General features: G+C 47.1%; 1 protein-coding gene across 2 annotated transcripts in view; it reads right to left on the bottom strand.

The window, feature by feature from the left end:
- Positions 1-13,920, bottom strand: part of CD247 (CD247 molecule) — a 56,585-nt gene that overhangs the window by 3,460 nt on the left and 39,205 nt on the right. For both annotated transcript variants that reach the window (XM_064469086.1, XM_064469078.1), the window contains exons 2-6: positions 7,550-7,656; positions 4,736-4,789; positions 3,226-3,309; positions 2,476-2,511; positions 1,478-1,534 (exon numbers count right to left, since the gene is read on the bottom strand). In XM_064469086.1, the coding sequence (XP_064325156.1) occupies positions 1,478-1,534; positions 2,476-2,511; positions 3,226-3,309; positions 4,736-4,789; positions 7,550-7,656 (338 nt within the window). The remainder of the gene's footprint in view (positions 1-1,477; positions 1,535-2,475; positions 2,512-3,225; positions 3,310-4,735; positions 4,790-7,549; positions 7,657-13,920) is intronic.

The raw sequence follows: 13,920 nt of genomic DNA, 5'->3' as shown, positions 1-13,920 counted from the left end.
GATGTTCAAAGGAACTGCAGCTAAGGCTGTCTGAGGACAAAGTCACTGAGGATTCAGGAAAGTAGTTACTGGGACTGTCACGGTACAAGTAGAGCATAAAAACGAGGTCAGTCAGACCAGCCAGGTACAAAGAAAAACCTCTGCTTGAACCCCATGCTGCTGCATTCCCAGGGGCACGGGGAGCTGCCAGACAAAGCAGCCAAGTTGTGCACAAGCGCGTGATGTCCAGGTGTGAACCCGGGCCAGCAGAGCTTACAGGCCCCTGGATGGAGGCTGCCGCGCCAAGTCCGCGGCTGGTCCTAACTGCCCCGCGGCAGCAGAGCACCGACTGTATCGCAAACATTTCACGAACATGTGGCAAAGGGTAGTGCCTGCCGCAATTAAAATTGCAGCAATCTGTTAAAAAAGCACATATCTAGAATAAGGCAAGGGTTTTGCGGTGGGGTGGGGTGTGTCCCACGTAATAGAAACAGCCATAAAAATATGGCAAGAGTTCGTATACTCACAGTTTGTAAACTGAGCTTGAATGTGGCAGATGAGCATTAGAATAAGAAAAAAGGGGAGGGGATTAAATGTTGGTATTGCTTCAGCATTTCTCAGCACTAAAACTTTGTTTTGAGATGCCCTTTTTTCCACTTTTCAGAGGGAAATAAAAAGTTTAAGACACTTTGACATAAAATAAAACCTGTGTAGGTCGCAGCAATTTTTCGTTTTGCTATTAACAATGTCCCCAGATGGGTTTTTTTTTTTCAACAGAAGCTTCCCTCCCCCAGCAGTTCATGCACAGAGCTAAAATTATCCATTTGCTGCTAGCCTTAGACATAACTGATCTGTTCCATCTTAAAAATTTGAGAGTGGAGGTGGGGGAAGGAGAACGTTTTCCTCATTAACTGCCTGAAGACAGGCACAAGGAGGGGCTTGCAAATGCTTACTTGTGCCTGTAAAGCAGACCAGCCTTGACAGCCCGCAGAGGGGAACCTCCAGCTCTGAATTGCTCTGGAAGAACATACTCAACTAATGTGAGGGGCTGCGCCACAGGCATAGCAGCGCTTGAAACTGGGCATTTCCTTCAACTGTTCCTCACCCAACTCACACCCCCTGCCTCCTCAGCTGGGGCAGCCATCAGAAGTTTTCTGTCCAAAAGTTGGAATATTTCCCCTTGACATGATTCAGTCCACACAGGGACACTGCTGGTGAACGGGCTGCATTTCTAATACTGATGGGACAAAGCTTACTGCCTGATCTCCACCTTGTTTCATGGCTTCTGTTGCTACACGTCTGTCTTACTGCTGCACCAAATACACCAGTTTCTACAGGAAATAGGTACCAGCTCTCAGCTGTGCCTGTAGGTGCTGTGCAACACAGGGACTTCCTTCTGCAAGGCAGCTACGTGCAGCCGGGGCTACGGCTCTGTAAGGGAGTGCCAACAAAGAATTTTTCATCCCAGGCTTTCACCAGGAAGGAAAGCAGGACTCACCTCTCCCTTCATTCCGATTTCGCTGTATGCATCACCCATCTTGTCCTTCTGCAGCGACTGCAGGCAGAGAGGGGGAAAGAGTCAGCGTGTTACTAGAAAAGCCAAGCCAGCCCCTGGGTGACTGCACTCTAAGCCTCTGCTTCTGGGGCTGCCTCGCCTTCACAGCTTCAATATAGTCCAGAGAATAAGGGATAGTGGTGGGACCCCACCGATATGCATTTAAGTAGATGACCAAATCTGCTTAGCATATCAATACATTCAATTATATCAAAACATTTCAATTAATTTAACTCTACCCTCAGCCAAGTCATTTATCTGGACTGGCACCAGGTACTACAATCAAAGCTCTCCAAAGAAAAGCTTTCAGCAGCATTTGTTCAGGAGACAAACCCGAACACGCAGCTCAGGGCCAGAGAAGAGGGAAGTCTAACACTGCATGGTGAAGGTTAAGAAAAAGGAGCTCGTCCTTCTACCCAGGGAAGCAGTTCCCAAACGCTTATGACCAGTTGTGATCAGAGTATCTGATTCAATAACGATGAAGGCCAGTCTTGGAAACAAAGCTCATTTCTCAGCAAGCACTGAACACCCAGAAAAAGCTGAGTTAAGACATGAGCTTCATCATTCATGTATCCATCCTTTGGCGCACAGACCACCACGTTTAGCCAGAGTCAAATCAATTAAATCAAGAGGCTCCTAAGCAGCCACTCTTAGATGCCCTGGCATTTGGCCATTGTCAGAGGGCAATCAGGGAGGCTGGAGAACAAAGACATAAAATGCTGCAGCATCAGTTACACGGGATGAAGGTTGGTAGGCACTAATGGCTAACATAAAGGGATCAGCAGGTACTTTGATCCAAATTCTTTTCCCAATCTGCCAATGTTTTTCTATCACGGAGAAGGGAACAGAAATTTTCTAACAAAAAGGGGATGGGGGGAAGTCTTCCATGGAATAGAAATGGAATCCCTCCCTCTCCTCTTCCTCTAGCTCTCTCTACTCACAGAGTAGACGGTGTCCTGAGGGTTCTTTCTTCTCTGCTGTAAAACAAAAGAAGTTGTCCATGAGTTGCATTACCAGCATCCCCCACCACCTCGCACGTGCCTGTGCATTTGCTCTAAGGCACAGCTAGAGCTCCACAGACGTAACGTAACCATCACAGCCCATCTTGCCTCCATCCCATAAGGCTTCGTTTAGAAAACTTGTTCTCTGGCAAACTAATTTCATTTTAATAATTGATGGAATTTAGCTCTTCTCTGCTCAATACCTACAGCTGTCACCTGCAGGCAAGCCCTACATGCTGATGCAGAAGGTTTCCCCTCCCTTTTCCTTTGAAACTGTTGGGCTCCGCAGCAGAAAGAGTAGTTTTTGGCTGCTGCTTTACTTTGTTGGCACTTGTTTGGCGGCATCACGTGCAGCAAGCTCTCGTGAAACACCCACTCCTGCCTCGCCTGCTCCACATCCGCTCCGAGGCTGGGTGTCACTTCCTATTCTGGGTGGCTGCACGCTCTCAGCAAAGTGTCAGGGGGGTGCAAGGGGCAAAGATCAAAGTGGAGGGGGAGGAAGGTTTACTCTTGCCCCCGCCACGCTGCCAGCCGCCTGAGTTACTACACAGATTTTGCCGTTCCCTCTCCAGTAAGGCACTGGTGCTTAGCAATCGCGTGATGAATGTCTGCATGTCTAAACAGCGGTTAGACATGAGAAGGAAGGAACCAGATTAAAAGAAAAAAAGTGCACGTGTAGGAGGAAGTTACCTGGGGTCTCCCACCCAGCTCAGGGTCTGCACCTCGCTTTGCTCCCAGAACATCATAGTCATCTCTGTGTCCACGGGACAGTTTCTGGAATTAAAAAGCAAGAAGCAGAGACGTACATTACGATCATGAGAAAAATAGATCTTGACCTAATGCAGGAAAAGAAAGGAAACCCAGTTTGTTGTCCAACTTCATGAGTATTATGACAGAGCTAGAAATTCTTTTATGCCTTAATGCAACTGTCAACAAAAATGGCTATGATTAAGCCATGGAAACAACAAGTGGTTTGTGCAGCACAAAACTGGGGCCATTGCATCCAGAATCTTTCTTAAGTAGAAATAAGCTGAAAATGAGAGCATGCGAGTGGAAGGGACTCTGACTTTCATGCTTTCTCTCCCGCTCTTGGGTGAAGATCCACAAACTTGGTTTTTCTTGCAGAACAGCCTGTCTAAATTTGCATCAAGTGGCCGTAGAAATTCTACAGGCAACACATTTCAGATCTGGGAAAGGTTACCTTGGCAGAGGGCAAAGGAGAGATTTCAGGTCAGAATAACACAGCTGACAGAGTGCTACTGAAAAGGTGACAGGCAACATTTCTTAAACAGAAGAAAAATGCATTGGTGTTCCTACTTTACACAGTTAAACATCACAGGATGTGGCTATGGTCAAAAGCATGAGAGAAAAAAATTAAAATCAAAAGACTAGACATAGCAAAAATAGCCAGAGTTTAATGCTGCTATGAGTGAGCAATTTAGCTAGGAAGGTCAGACAGGCTCTTGTCTCTCTCCTCTTTCACTGCCTGAAGAGCCATCTGGTGCTGGCTGTGATCAGGGCACAGCGGATGAGGTACGCCGCTAGTATGACCTGGTACAACAGGTCTCACTCTGCGGGGCAACAGGAAAGCTCAGGGACAGAGACAGCTGAGCTGCGATGACTCAGGCTCCACACACTCGATGATATAAGAGCTACAGTCGCACAAAGTCAGCGATGCTGCAGCCTCGGGCATTTGCCCTTTCTGCAGCCCACATCAAATAACACCGATAACACGGGTGGCAGCGTGCCTGCAAGTTGCCAGAGGAAGGGCGAGAGCTGCAAGCCAACTGCAGAGGGCTGAGCACAACAGTGGGGTCCGCACGTTAGATGTAACAGCCTGGTGGCTGCGCACGCACGCACACACACACAGAGCTCCTGCAGGCATGTTACATGGTGCAGCACTGCCTCTGAAATGGTCTGGGTTCCTGGTATACCTTCAGCTCAGTGGATCAAATCAGGAACCGACAGCCCATGTAGCGATCTAGTAGCCAGCCAGCCAAGGGACAATAGAAGCTGCCCTTGTCAGGTTTTATTTTTCCTCCTTACAGCTGCTTTGCTGCACGCTTAGATATATTTTTTCAGTAGCTGGGTCATCAAGTTTTTCTGATCCACAGGCAAGTCTCTATCTATAAGTACCTAAAAAGGTCTGTCTGCGTAGCAGATATGAAAACAAACAAACAGAAAAACAGTAGTTACTTACATTATACACATCATCCTGGCCTGGTGGCAGCTGTGGTTCAGGGGCTTGGCTAAGCTGGAAGAGAGACCGTACCATGAGCAGAGAGATAGTGGCTCTGTTCAGTCCTTTCATTCACTCTCTCCTAGAACTTACTCTCATCAGGAACAGGGCAACCCATAAGCAACGAACCTGAGGCATTGATGGGGCTACAGGCAAAAGAAGGCACTGCTGCACTGGCACGTCTATCCGCACGCCAGGTTACTCTCAGCAGTGAGGCCATTTTACTTGTACAAAACACCAGTTCACTACTACGCAAAGCATCTAGGCTTTCCCACCACCGCCACCAGTTTTGCCTTCCTATTCTGTTCATATCATAAGCTTGTGCTTTTGGAAGTAGCTCCATCAGTCTATGAAATCATAACTGCAGCCTGTGTTAAGAAAAAAAGTGGGTGTCTGGGGCTGCTAACAATCAAAAGCACACCCCAAGACCCCAGTCCTCCAGCAAAAGTGCTGCCTGCAAAGTTCCTGGCTGTTCTCAGCTTCGGAGGGCACAGGGGATCGGCACCTGGCTTGCGGGGCTGCGGTACCACCATGGTAAGTTGGCATAAATGGCAACCAACAAGTAGGTAAAGGATTTCTCTTCTGTAGCTAGTCTTTGGCTCTGCTCCTCACACTATTTATAAGCAGTTAATTTCTGAGCCAAACTTTAAGGAAAAAAGGGTCCTTTTAGGCCAGTGAGAGTAGCTACTTTGTGTTCCACTGTTTCAAAAACAGTGTCAAACTACACTCAAGATTTAACTTTCTTAAGTCCAAAGCACAGCCCTGTACCAGCTACAGTGAAGAAAATTAACTCTACCCCAGATAAAACCATGACAGTATTATATATATGTTAAAATCTTTATTAAAAGCAACTTTCTAAATGGGGGATTTTTTTAGGCGTTAGATAAACTTGACTTTGTTTTTTAAAATCATATTTGTAGTAATTACAAGTTACCTACCCTGCCATGTTCCCCATGAAAGTGCCCTTATCGCCACTGAACCTTTTCTGGGGCCAGTAATTTAATAAGCATCTAACCCATGTTTCTTTTAACAGAACTTAATGTTCATGTGCGTCGTCCATGTGGTCCAGAAATAGAAAGCTTTGCCCTTGGCAAAAGCCTCCACAAGCAATTCCTTTGGCCAGGAGGTGAGGTTAGAGCAATGACACAGCTTGGAAGATTTGTAAAGAAGTCCTAGGTTTGGGACAAGACAGAGGCTTCTTGGAAAATGCCCCACCAGCTTCTTGGTGCTTTATGGTGGTGGGTCAGCTGCAGCATCTCTGCTGCTTTCAGCTGTGGGTCTCCAGTGTAACCACAGGCATGACTTTCCCCTTCCTTCTGCTGCCTTCCCTCATGCAGCAGCTTTCTTGCTTCAGCTGAACACTACGCATGCTAACAGCAAACAGCTAGGCACACCAGGAGGCCAGCGAGTGCTCCCAGACCTAAAGGTGAAGGCTACCACCTCCAGCCAGGAGCCATTTCCAGCTCCAGCTCTGCCCCTGCAGGGAGCCCCAGCGGGCGAAACTGCAGAAGTTTCTGTCCCCACAGCAGCACGTTTAAGACACGCTCTGGGTCGGGGAGGAAGAGCAGCTGGCGAGCGCACCGCAACGGCAGCAGCTCCCTGTGCCAGGTTCACGCTCCTCCTTGGATGCTTTGCTGAGCCCTCTTTAACTATTGCACGCTCGCCCTGCACCGGGTGAGCTGCACAGCTCCTGCCAGCAGGTACAGCACGCGCTTTGCGTGCCCCAGCAGCTCGTCCCTCTAGCAGCCTCAAAAAGACTTCCAGTCCCAAAGCAGCACTTTCATCCGCAGTCAGGATTTACACTGGCAACAAAAAAAGTTTCTCCTTCCCTGTTACTGAGTCCTGCTCATTTCCTCCAAACATCCCTTCCCCTCCCTCTGGGTTCAGCAATGGCTTTGCAGTCCTGGGAAACGATCCCACTGAAGAGCCGGTGGGGAACCAGCACAGCATCACCCTGTCAGGGCTCCTGCTGGTGATCTCAGCCACGACCTGGCAAGATGCAAGCTGAGATCCCAAGCGCAGCAAGCCTGTGCTTCTGGAGGAGGCTGAGCCAGATGTGCAGACAGTGGCCAAGACACTTTTTTGCCTGCTTAGACTTGGCTGAAAGCACCACTGCACTGGAGTGCCCTGTGCTGGGGAGAGGCAGACAGCTCCTCTCCTATGATTAGCAGAGCTCTCAGAGCATGTGCATGTCTGGAAACGTACATGCCTCCATCCCATTAGATTATCTTCTTCTGTGGAAATGCACTAAAGCCGCTAAGTGTCTCCCTAGATGCTGAAGAGCTGCTGGATGGTAACAACAGCCCAGCAAGTTGTGTCCGTCCCATCCCCCTGACTCCTCTGCTGTGGTTGTTGGGGTTATATCATTTGCATCATCACACTTATAATGTCAAAGATGTCTGGCTTCTTGAGACATTCTAATACATCCTTCGCAAGCTTGGCATTTATCCTGAATTTTTGGTATATCCCCTCCTCTCTTTCCAATGACAAAGAAGCAGAAGAAACCACATCATGTTGATCAGGCATTTCCCAGCTACAATAATCAGAATCTCTGACTGCATCCATAACTGTAGCATCAAAGTACTCTCACATACTCTCTTCCCCTCCATTCAGTAGCCCTCAGAAATCACTCAGGTTGGCACCGGAAAAGGAGGAAAGTTAAAAAAAAAAATTCTTATTCTAAGAGACATGCTTCGTCTCCACCCCCCCTTTCCAGCTAAGCCCAACTTGTTTACACCACCAAAGCCAAATGCGTCGGTGTTTGGGTAGACTGACCTTCGCTTTCACAAAAAGGGCTGTCATGACAACTGCGTAAATGAAGAGGAATCCATCCAGTAAGTAACAGAGTCTTGGGTCTGTCAGTCCAAGAATTGGTACAGCATCTGTAGAGAAACATCAGATACGTTAACAAACAAGGCCATTTGTATCACTGTGTGCTTGATGGCATAAAAGCGGTAGTGCTGCATGGTGCTTCGTTAAAAGATAGCCAGTATGAGAACAAGTCTGTCCATTTGCAAAAGAGATGGAAATCTGAATAAGAATCATAGGATTAATTAGGTTGGAAGGGACCACTGCAGGTCCAACCCTCTCTTTAAACAGGATCAGTTAGATCAGGCTGTCCAGGACCTCAGCCAGCTGAGTTAGAGTAGCTCCAAGGATGGAAACGTTTGCCACCTCCCTCAACCAATACAGGACATTTTACTCGGAGTTTCCCACCCTCAGAGTCCAGGCTCTGCTCCCTGCAGCTCGCAGGCGCGGGTCAGGGAGCGAGCACAGGATCTGCATGGAGATAACCAAGGGTCGCTACCACCGCAGTTACTGCGAGAAAGTCTCACACTGAGCATTTATTTTCTGGCAAAACCCAGCAACATCTCCTGCAGGGATTCATTACCAGGCGTGGTCCAGGATTCCTTCAGCAACTAAAACGTGTGTGTGTGTGTGCGCGTGAAAATACAGCTGTTTGGGCAAAACTTCAGGGAAGGGTTTATTAAGACAAAGTTTTGTATTAAATGTAAAGGAAGACTGACACCACCGTAGTCAGCTGGAGATCCAGGCTGAAATCGCTGCTCTACCCTATTCAGAAGAGGACTTTGAAGATGCATTTCCCATATCCCAGCTTATATATTGTAACTGTAAAGCTGCAGTGTCTTCTCTGTGAGGGTTCTCTGGGGCTCCCAGTTTGGGGATGTTGGAGACCATTAATCGTGACAAGGTAACTATGGGCAGGAGGGACAGACTTTTAACCCCAGATGTCAGGACACGTCCATAAGACACCCATGAGGCACCCTGATGTGCTTTAGGTTTGAAAGGAAGGTTTTAAACCTGAATTCCCTGCAGGGAAACCTCAACAGGCTGCCTCTTGTTGGATGGATCACCCCCATAAGATTGTTATTTTTTGTTTTTAAAAGAAGTGCTAGAACTCTTCTGAGGGAGAAAAATCCACTAATTGAGAGTTCAATAAAACCGTTACTCAGAAGACGTTGATGATAATTTCCTAGTTTATACCCTGACTGCATCAAGCAGGGCACAGTAATATTGTTGGTAAGTTCACAAATGTAGCTAAAAAAAATAAAATCAAAGCAATTCAAGTCGGGAAGCCTAAGTAACCATAGATCCAATATGCAGCTCCAGGTCCATCCCCAAAGGAAAAGCTGTATCGCACAGTTTAAGAAAAAAAAAAAAAGACTTAAAAATGAATCTGAGATGTGCTTTGTACAAAGAATTGGAGGGAGTTCAAAAGAGAAAGACAGGAATGATCAAAAGCCTGTGAAGTCCTTCAATGAAGATAAATTGAAAAGATTTGGTATGATTCATCTCCTTCCTAAGGTGAACAAAGTATGGCAATTCTTATTAACCACATGTGATGGAGGGCAGTTGAACCACTCAGTGCAGCGCTTCAGGGTGCTGAGTAACTCCAGTGCTGAGAGCGGGACCATTCTGCGCGCCGGGATTTCTCCCAGGCCCATTGGGCCATGCTGATAATTTCATTAGAAGAAACTTGCAGATGACATTCAGGCAGTATGCACTCACCACCGGGAGGAAGTCCCCTTCGCAGAAATGAAGTTAATGATGACAGCCTATCGCACTGCTCAAGTGTGCAGTTTGTATAAAGCGTGACTGAAAAGCTGTTCCTGGATGCTTGGTAATGTAATTGTAAATTCTCAGGCAGATGATGATACAATCATTGCTCCCACTGAGAGCCTAACACAGCCAGAAAATCAACAACAAAAAAATAATTTCCAAACAGTAGATTTGTTTGCCTGTCTGAACTACGAGTCCTCATTCTTTTTTTTTAAATCATGTGTTTAGAAACAAACCCATAAATTAAGATCCTAGGTGGGTTTCCTTCTTCCCCTCTGATTTCTATTATTTTAAAATAAGGTTCAAAGCACTTTATAAACAATAAACTTCACCACGTTTTTTCAGGATTATAAAACCCCATATACATGGGGTAAAAGGAGACAGAGAGATTAAGTTATTTGCCCGACATTGTATATTAAACCAACAAACAAGTTGAGATTAGCTTCCTAGAGTTTTTCTTCTAAGCAGTCACAGGACAGTATTTTACACCAGAGCTGGATCAACACAAAACCAGCTTGAATCGCATTAGACTTGCTAGCTAAAATGCAGCATCGGGGAATACAGCTGTACAGCATCCAGAGGCAATTTGTTTCCAGCAGTAATTCGCCACTTTCACGCAGTGTAGCAGCCTGTCCCTGCGTACCCCAGCCTCAAGCTGGATGTGTCCTCAAGTGGCCCAGGGTTTTCCAGCGCTGCGCCCAGAGCATAAATACAAGTTCAGGCAGGCGAGCTGCCCAGCACAGAGCCAACCAGAGCCAGTAAGCCTGGGGTATCTCAGATGCTGCTGAAGAAGGCTTTGGGGATCCTCGCCCCGAGTCCCCTGTTCCTGTACCAAAGCTGTACCAAAGCAGGGCACGTTCCCACTGTCATCTCAAGTCCAGTATTTCTCCAGTACTAATAAACTCCCCAGACCAGGAGAACCTTGAGCAGGAGACATAGAGGACTATGGAGGAGAAGTCAAGACCGCAGAGGACTTAGCTGTAGCTCCGTGTCAGCTGTGGTCAACTTTGGCTGACTCTGCAGAGCTGCCCAAGCACCTACATGGTGCTTATCTGGGGCAGCCTGGCCTCCAGCACCCCAGGTAATGGATTAAACCTCTCAGTGAGGGAAATCCTGCTCGACACAGTCTGGCTCTGATGGTTCCTGGAAAAGTATGTATTGAGACAATGATAAAGTCCAATGTTTAGAAACAAACCAAGAAAATGAATTAGTTCATGCCTTTTCCTTCCTTAATATGTTTGATTACTATATTCTTAAAAAAAATTAAAACAAGGTACAAAGCACTCGCTAAATAATAACCTTTGCAACAGCTTTTCAGATTAGAAAGTGAGAGAAGAAGACAGAAGATACAAAGCCTATTGAAACAAAGGTCAAAGAGATACGAAGCATAACGAACAAGTAGCAGTTCAAACAGTTAGCATCCATTCGTGTGAACAGGATCAATTTAGGTTTTTAGATCGCTAGAGGAGGGGTTACTGCCCCTTCAATATTTGCACAACATGCACAAACAGAAGGCCAGTTCCTTAGGCACCACCAAAATGTACTCTCTGCCCTTCGTCAGCCCTGAGCCATGGTTTGAGAGGCTGAGGCCAAGCTCGCACTGCTGCAGTGCATGGGCTGATGATGGGAGCTGGGCAGAGCCAAGCCTGCCAGGCTTGAGGGAGCAGTCACACTCAGCTGCCTCACAGAGAGCAAAGCACAAATAATAAACATTTCACTGACAATTCCCACTCTATTAACCTTACAGATTACCCAGTGCCTACTGTGAGTTGCACAGCATCTTTTTGATATTCTTAGACTTTTGTTTTACCAGACAAATGTCAGTAAAGTACAGCAGGGTTTTAAAGTAAGATGTCTGAAGTACAGACACGCGGCACAGCTAACGTCAAGTCACAGGCCAGTGGGAAATACAGTTATGTTGCACGGTAAATATGTCAATCTTACTGCTGAAACATGGCTCAGACAAACAGCATCTCTCTCTCCAGGCATCAAAAAGGAGTCAAGTCACAAGTCGACATCTAGGTACACAAATACACAAAGGCTTAAGGATGAGGTCAAAGTGGTGCTCTTGCTCGGGAGGGAAGCAGGCTCGGAAGGAATAAAAATTAGAAAGTTTGCACTTACTCTTGCTCACCACATGGTCCTATGCAAGCAGCTGCACAATTATATCTCCTATTGCACAGCAGGGATGACATTTACTCATAGACCACCAGGATGTTAAGGAAAACCAGGAAACAGCTATGCAACTTACAGCATTAGGTAACTACTTTCTTTTTAGGAATTTTGTACAGAAGAAGCAATGGAAAGCTTTGTACAAGGAGCTGACACAGGCAGAGTAAGGACTGGCAGAGCCATAGCAGATGAGGTGGCAGGAAAGGAGACAGAGTCAAAAAGGGGAGCTTTGCTGCATTTCATGACAAGGTTGCCAGCCTTTCTCAATCCCAAACCTGCCTGCCACCACATTTGGGACTCTTTGCCAAGCTGCACTTCTGCCACCACAAAGTTTTTTTTCAGTACCTCCTCCTTCCAGAACCCCGACTTTTGTTCTCCTCTTCTCTCCTCCCATCCAGCGATGCAGCCCTGCCCTCCTCTATGCCCGGGCACTCTCTCATGCTGCTGCAGGTCCATACACACTCACACCCGAACCCCGGGCTCACACACCTCCTTTGCCCTGCTTCACACTCAACTTCACACAACAACTCCCTGCAGCCTTTTACTTTCTAAAGTTGTGGGCGAAAACGGGGAGAAAAAAGGCAAATCACACCAACTGCCAGTGACAAGCAAGTGAGAAAAAAAGCCTGTAGCAACAGACCAACAGCCACGCTGGTAGCCAAAGGAGAGGAAACCCGAGCACCCGCCTTGAACGTGCTGTGTGCTAGTCCGCCCGGTGCGGTACGGTTTCGGCAATCAGTTTCCACCCCCTTGCTCAGGCCCGGTGCCAGCTTCCCCTCACGTGGTCACGGGTTTATCTCCAGCCACCTGCCCACCCACTGCCTCACCGTGCCACCCGCTGCTCCCCTGCTCCAGGCTTGGAGACAGTCGGGGAGCCCCAAAACCCATGTCGAGACACATCTGCCCCACTCCAAAACACAGCACGATCAGAGGATGCTGCACCCTGAGGCTGCCCAGGGCCCGGTCCACGGGGCTGGTCCCTGCTGCTGGCTCAGTGCAGCCACTCCCATGGGGGATCTGCTGAAGTGAATCATTGAAACATGTTCCGGACCCTTGAAACACAGCAGGGTCTTTTTTTTTAAAATAGGATTTTCCCACTCTGACATTTTTAGCGTGCATCTGGATTCAGTTAGACCATGATTCCCGGTAATAGTTTAAGAAATACAGACTGTAAAAGCTGAACTACTTGTAAATTCAGATTAAATCTGCCCACCATAAAATTTTCTCTCTCCCATGGCCCTCATTAAGTGATTCATTTAAGGGTTTTATTCTTAGGGGTTACCAAAATTCAGTAACCGGGTAAAAAATGAAGAGTTTTATCTTCCCTAAAACTGAGTTTCTCAGTGAAGCTCATGAAAACCAATCCCAGCACAAGAGATTTATTGATGCAACTGCAGTTACATACAAAGGCTTTCAAAGGCAGAACTCAAGTGCCTTCTCCCAACAACCGAGAGCTGCCACAGCTACGTGCTGGGGCGAAGCAGGCAGCATTTCTCAGATGCCATCATCTTCCACCAGCAGTGATCCAAGGGACTCATGGTTGCTGCCTGCAATTCACCTCACTTCTACCCATTACCTTCCAAAAACCTCTTGCTGAGGGTTTGTTTCCAGACTGCCTCCCACGGGGACAGACTTTCACAGCTGCAGGTGCCACCACCACCACACCGCACACCAGGCACCCACCAGATTTTCTCTACGGAGGTCGAATGCAGGGAGAGGGTTGGTGTTATGGATCTTACCTTGCTGCCACTGCCTGAAAGCAAGATGCTGAACCCAAGGCAGCTGCCTGGGCTCAGGGAAGAAAGGGACGAGAGATGAGCACCCCACAGGGTGCTTCACTTCAACAGTATACAGGCTTGCATCTGAAGAGACAGCCCAGAATAAATGCCTAAAAGCTAGCCACCTAAAATTATGAGATATAATCCTGTTGATAAAGAACATATCTATCCTGGGTTTTATTTATTTATATATTCTTATGTTTTTTACTCCTAGATATAAATAATAAACAAACCTGGGATACTCCAAGACTGAAAAAGCAGAGGCCAAACCCTCCTTCCCTTGCAGAAGGAAGAGGCTCCTCTATGCCACTGTGCGGGTACATCGATGAAAAAATCTAAGCAAAATCAAGTGAGGGGAAAAAAAGGCCTGGATTACACCAGCCATGGTGTATTAACAGGTCTGATGTGCACTGCAGCCAGTTAACAGAAATGAGTGAAGTGCAAGGTGTCCCTTGCATCAAGCCAAGTATGTGAAGTCAGGGGGCTTCTCCCTTTATGCAGAGACTACAGATACTCCTGATCATCAATATGACTGAGGACATGATTGATAAATTGCATTAAGATTAGAGGGCCAGGTAACACTTTCAACATAAAAATTCCCTACTACCATATCTG

Source organism: Phalacrocorax carbo, chromosome 1 (assembly GCF_963921805.1).
Source record: "Phalacrocorax carbo chromosome 1, bPhaCar2.1, whole genome shotgun sequence".
Classification (NCBI taxonomy): domain Eukaryota; kingdom Metazoa; phylum Chordata; class Aves; order Suliformes; family Phalacrocoracidae; genus Phalacrocorax; species Phalacrocorax carbo.
Note: the sequence above shows the minus strand (reverse complement) of the source record. Positions and strands in the feature narration are given on the sequence as shown.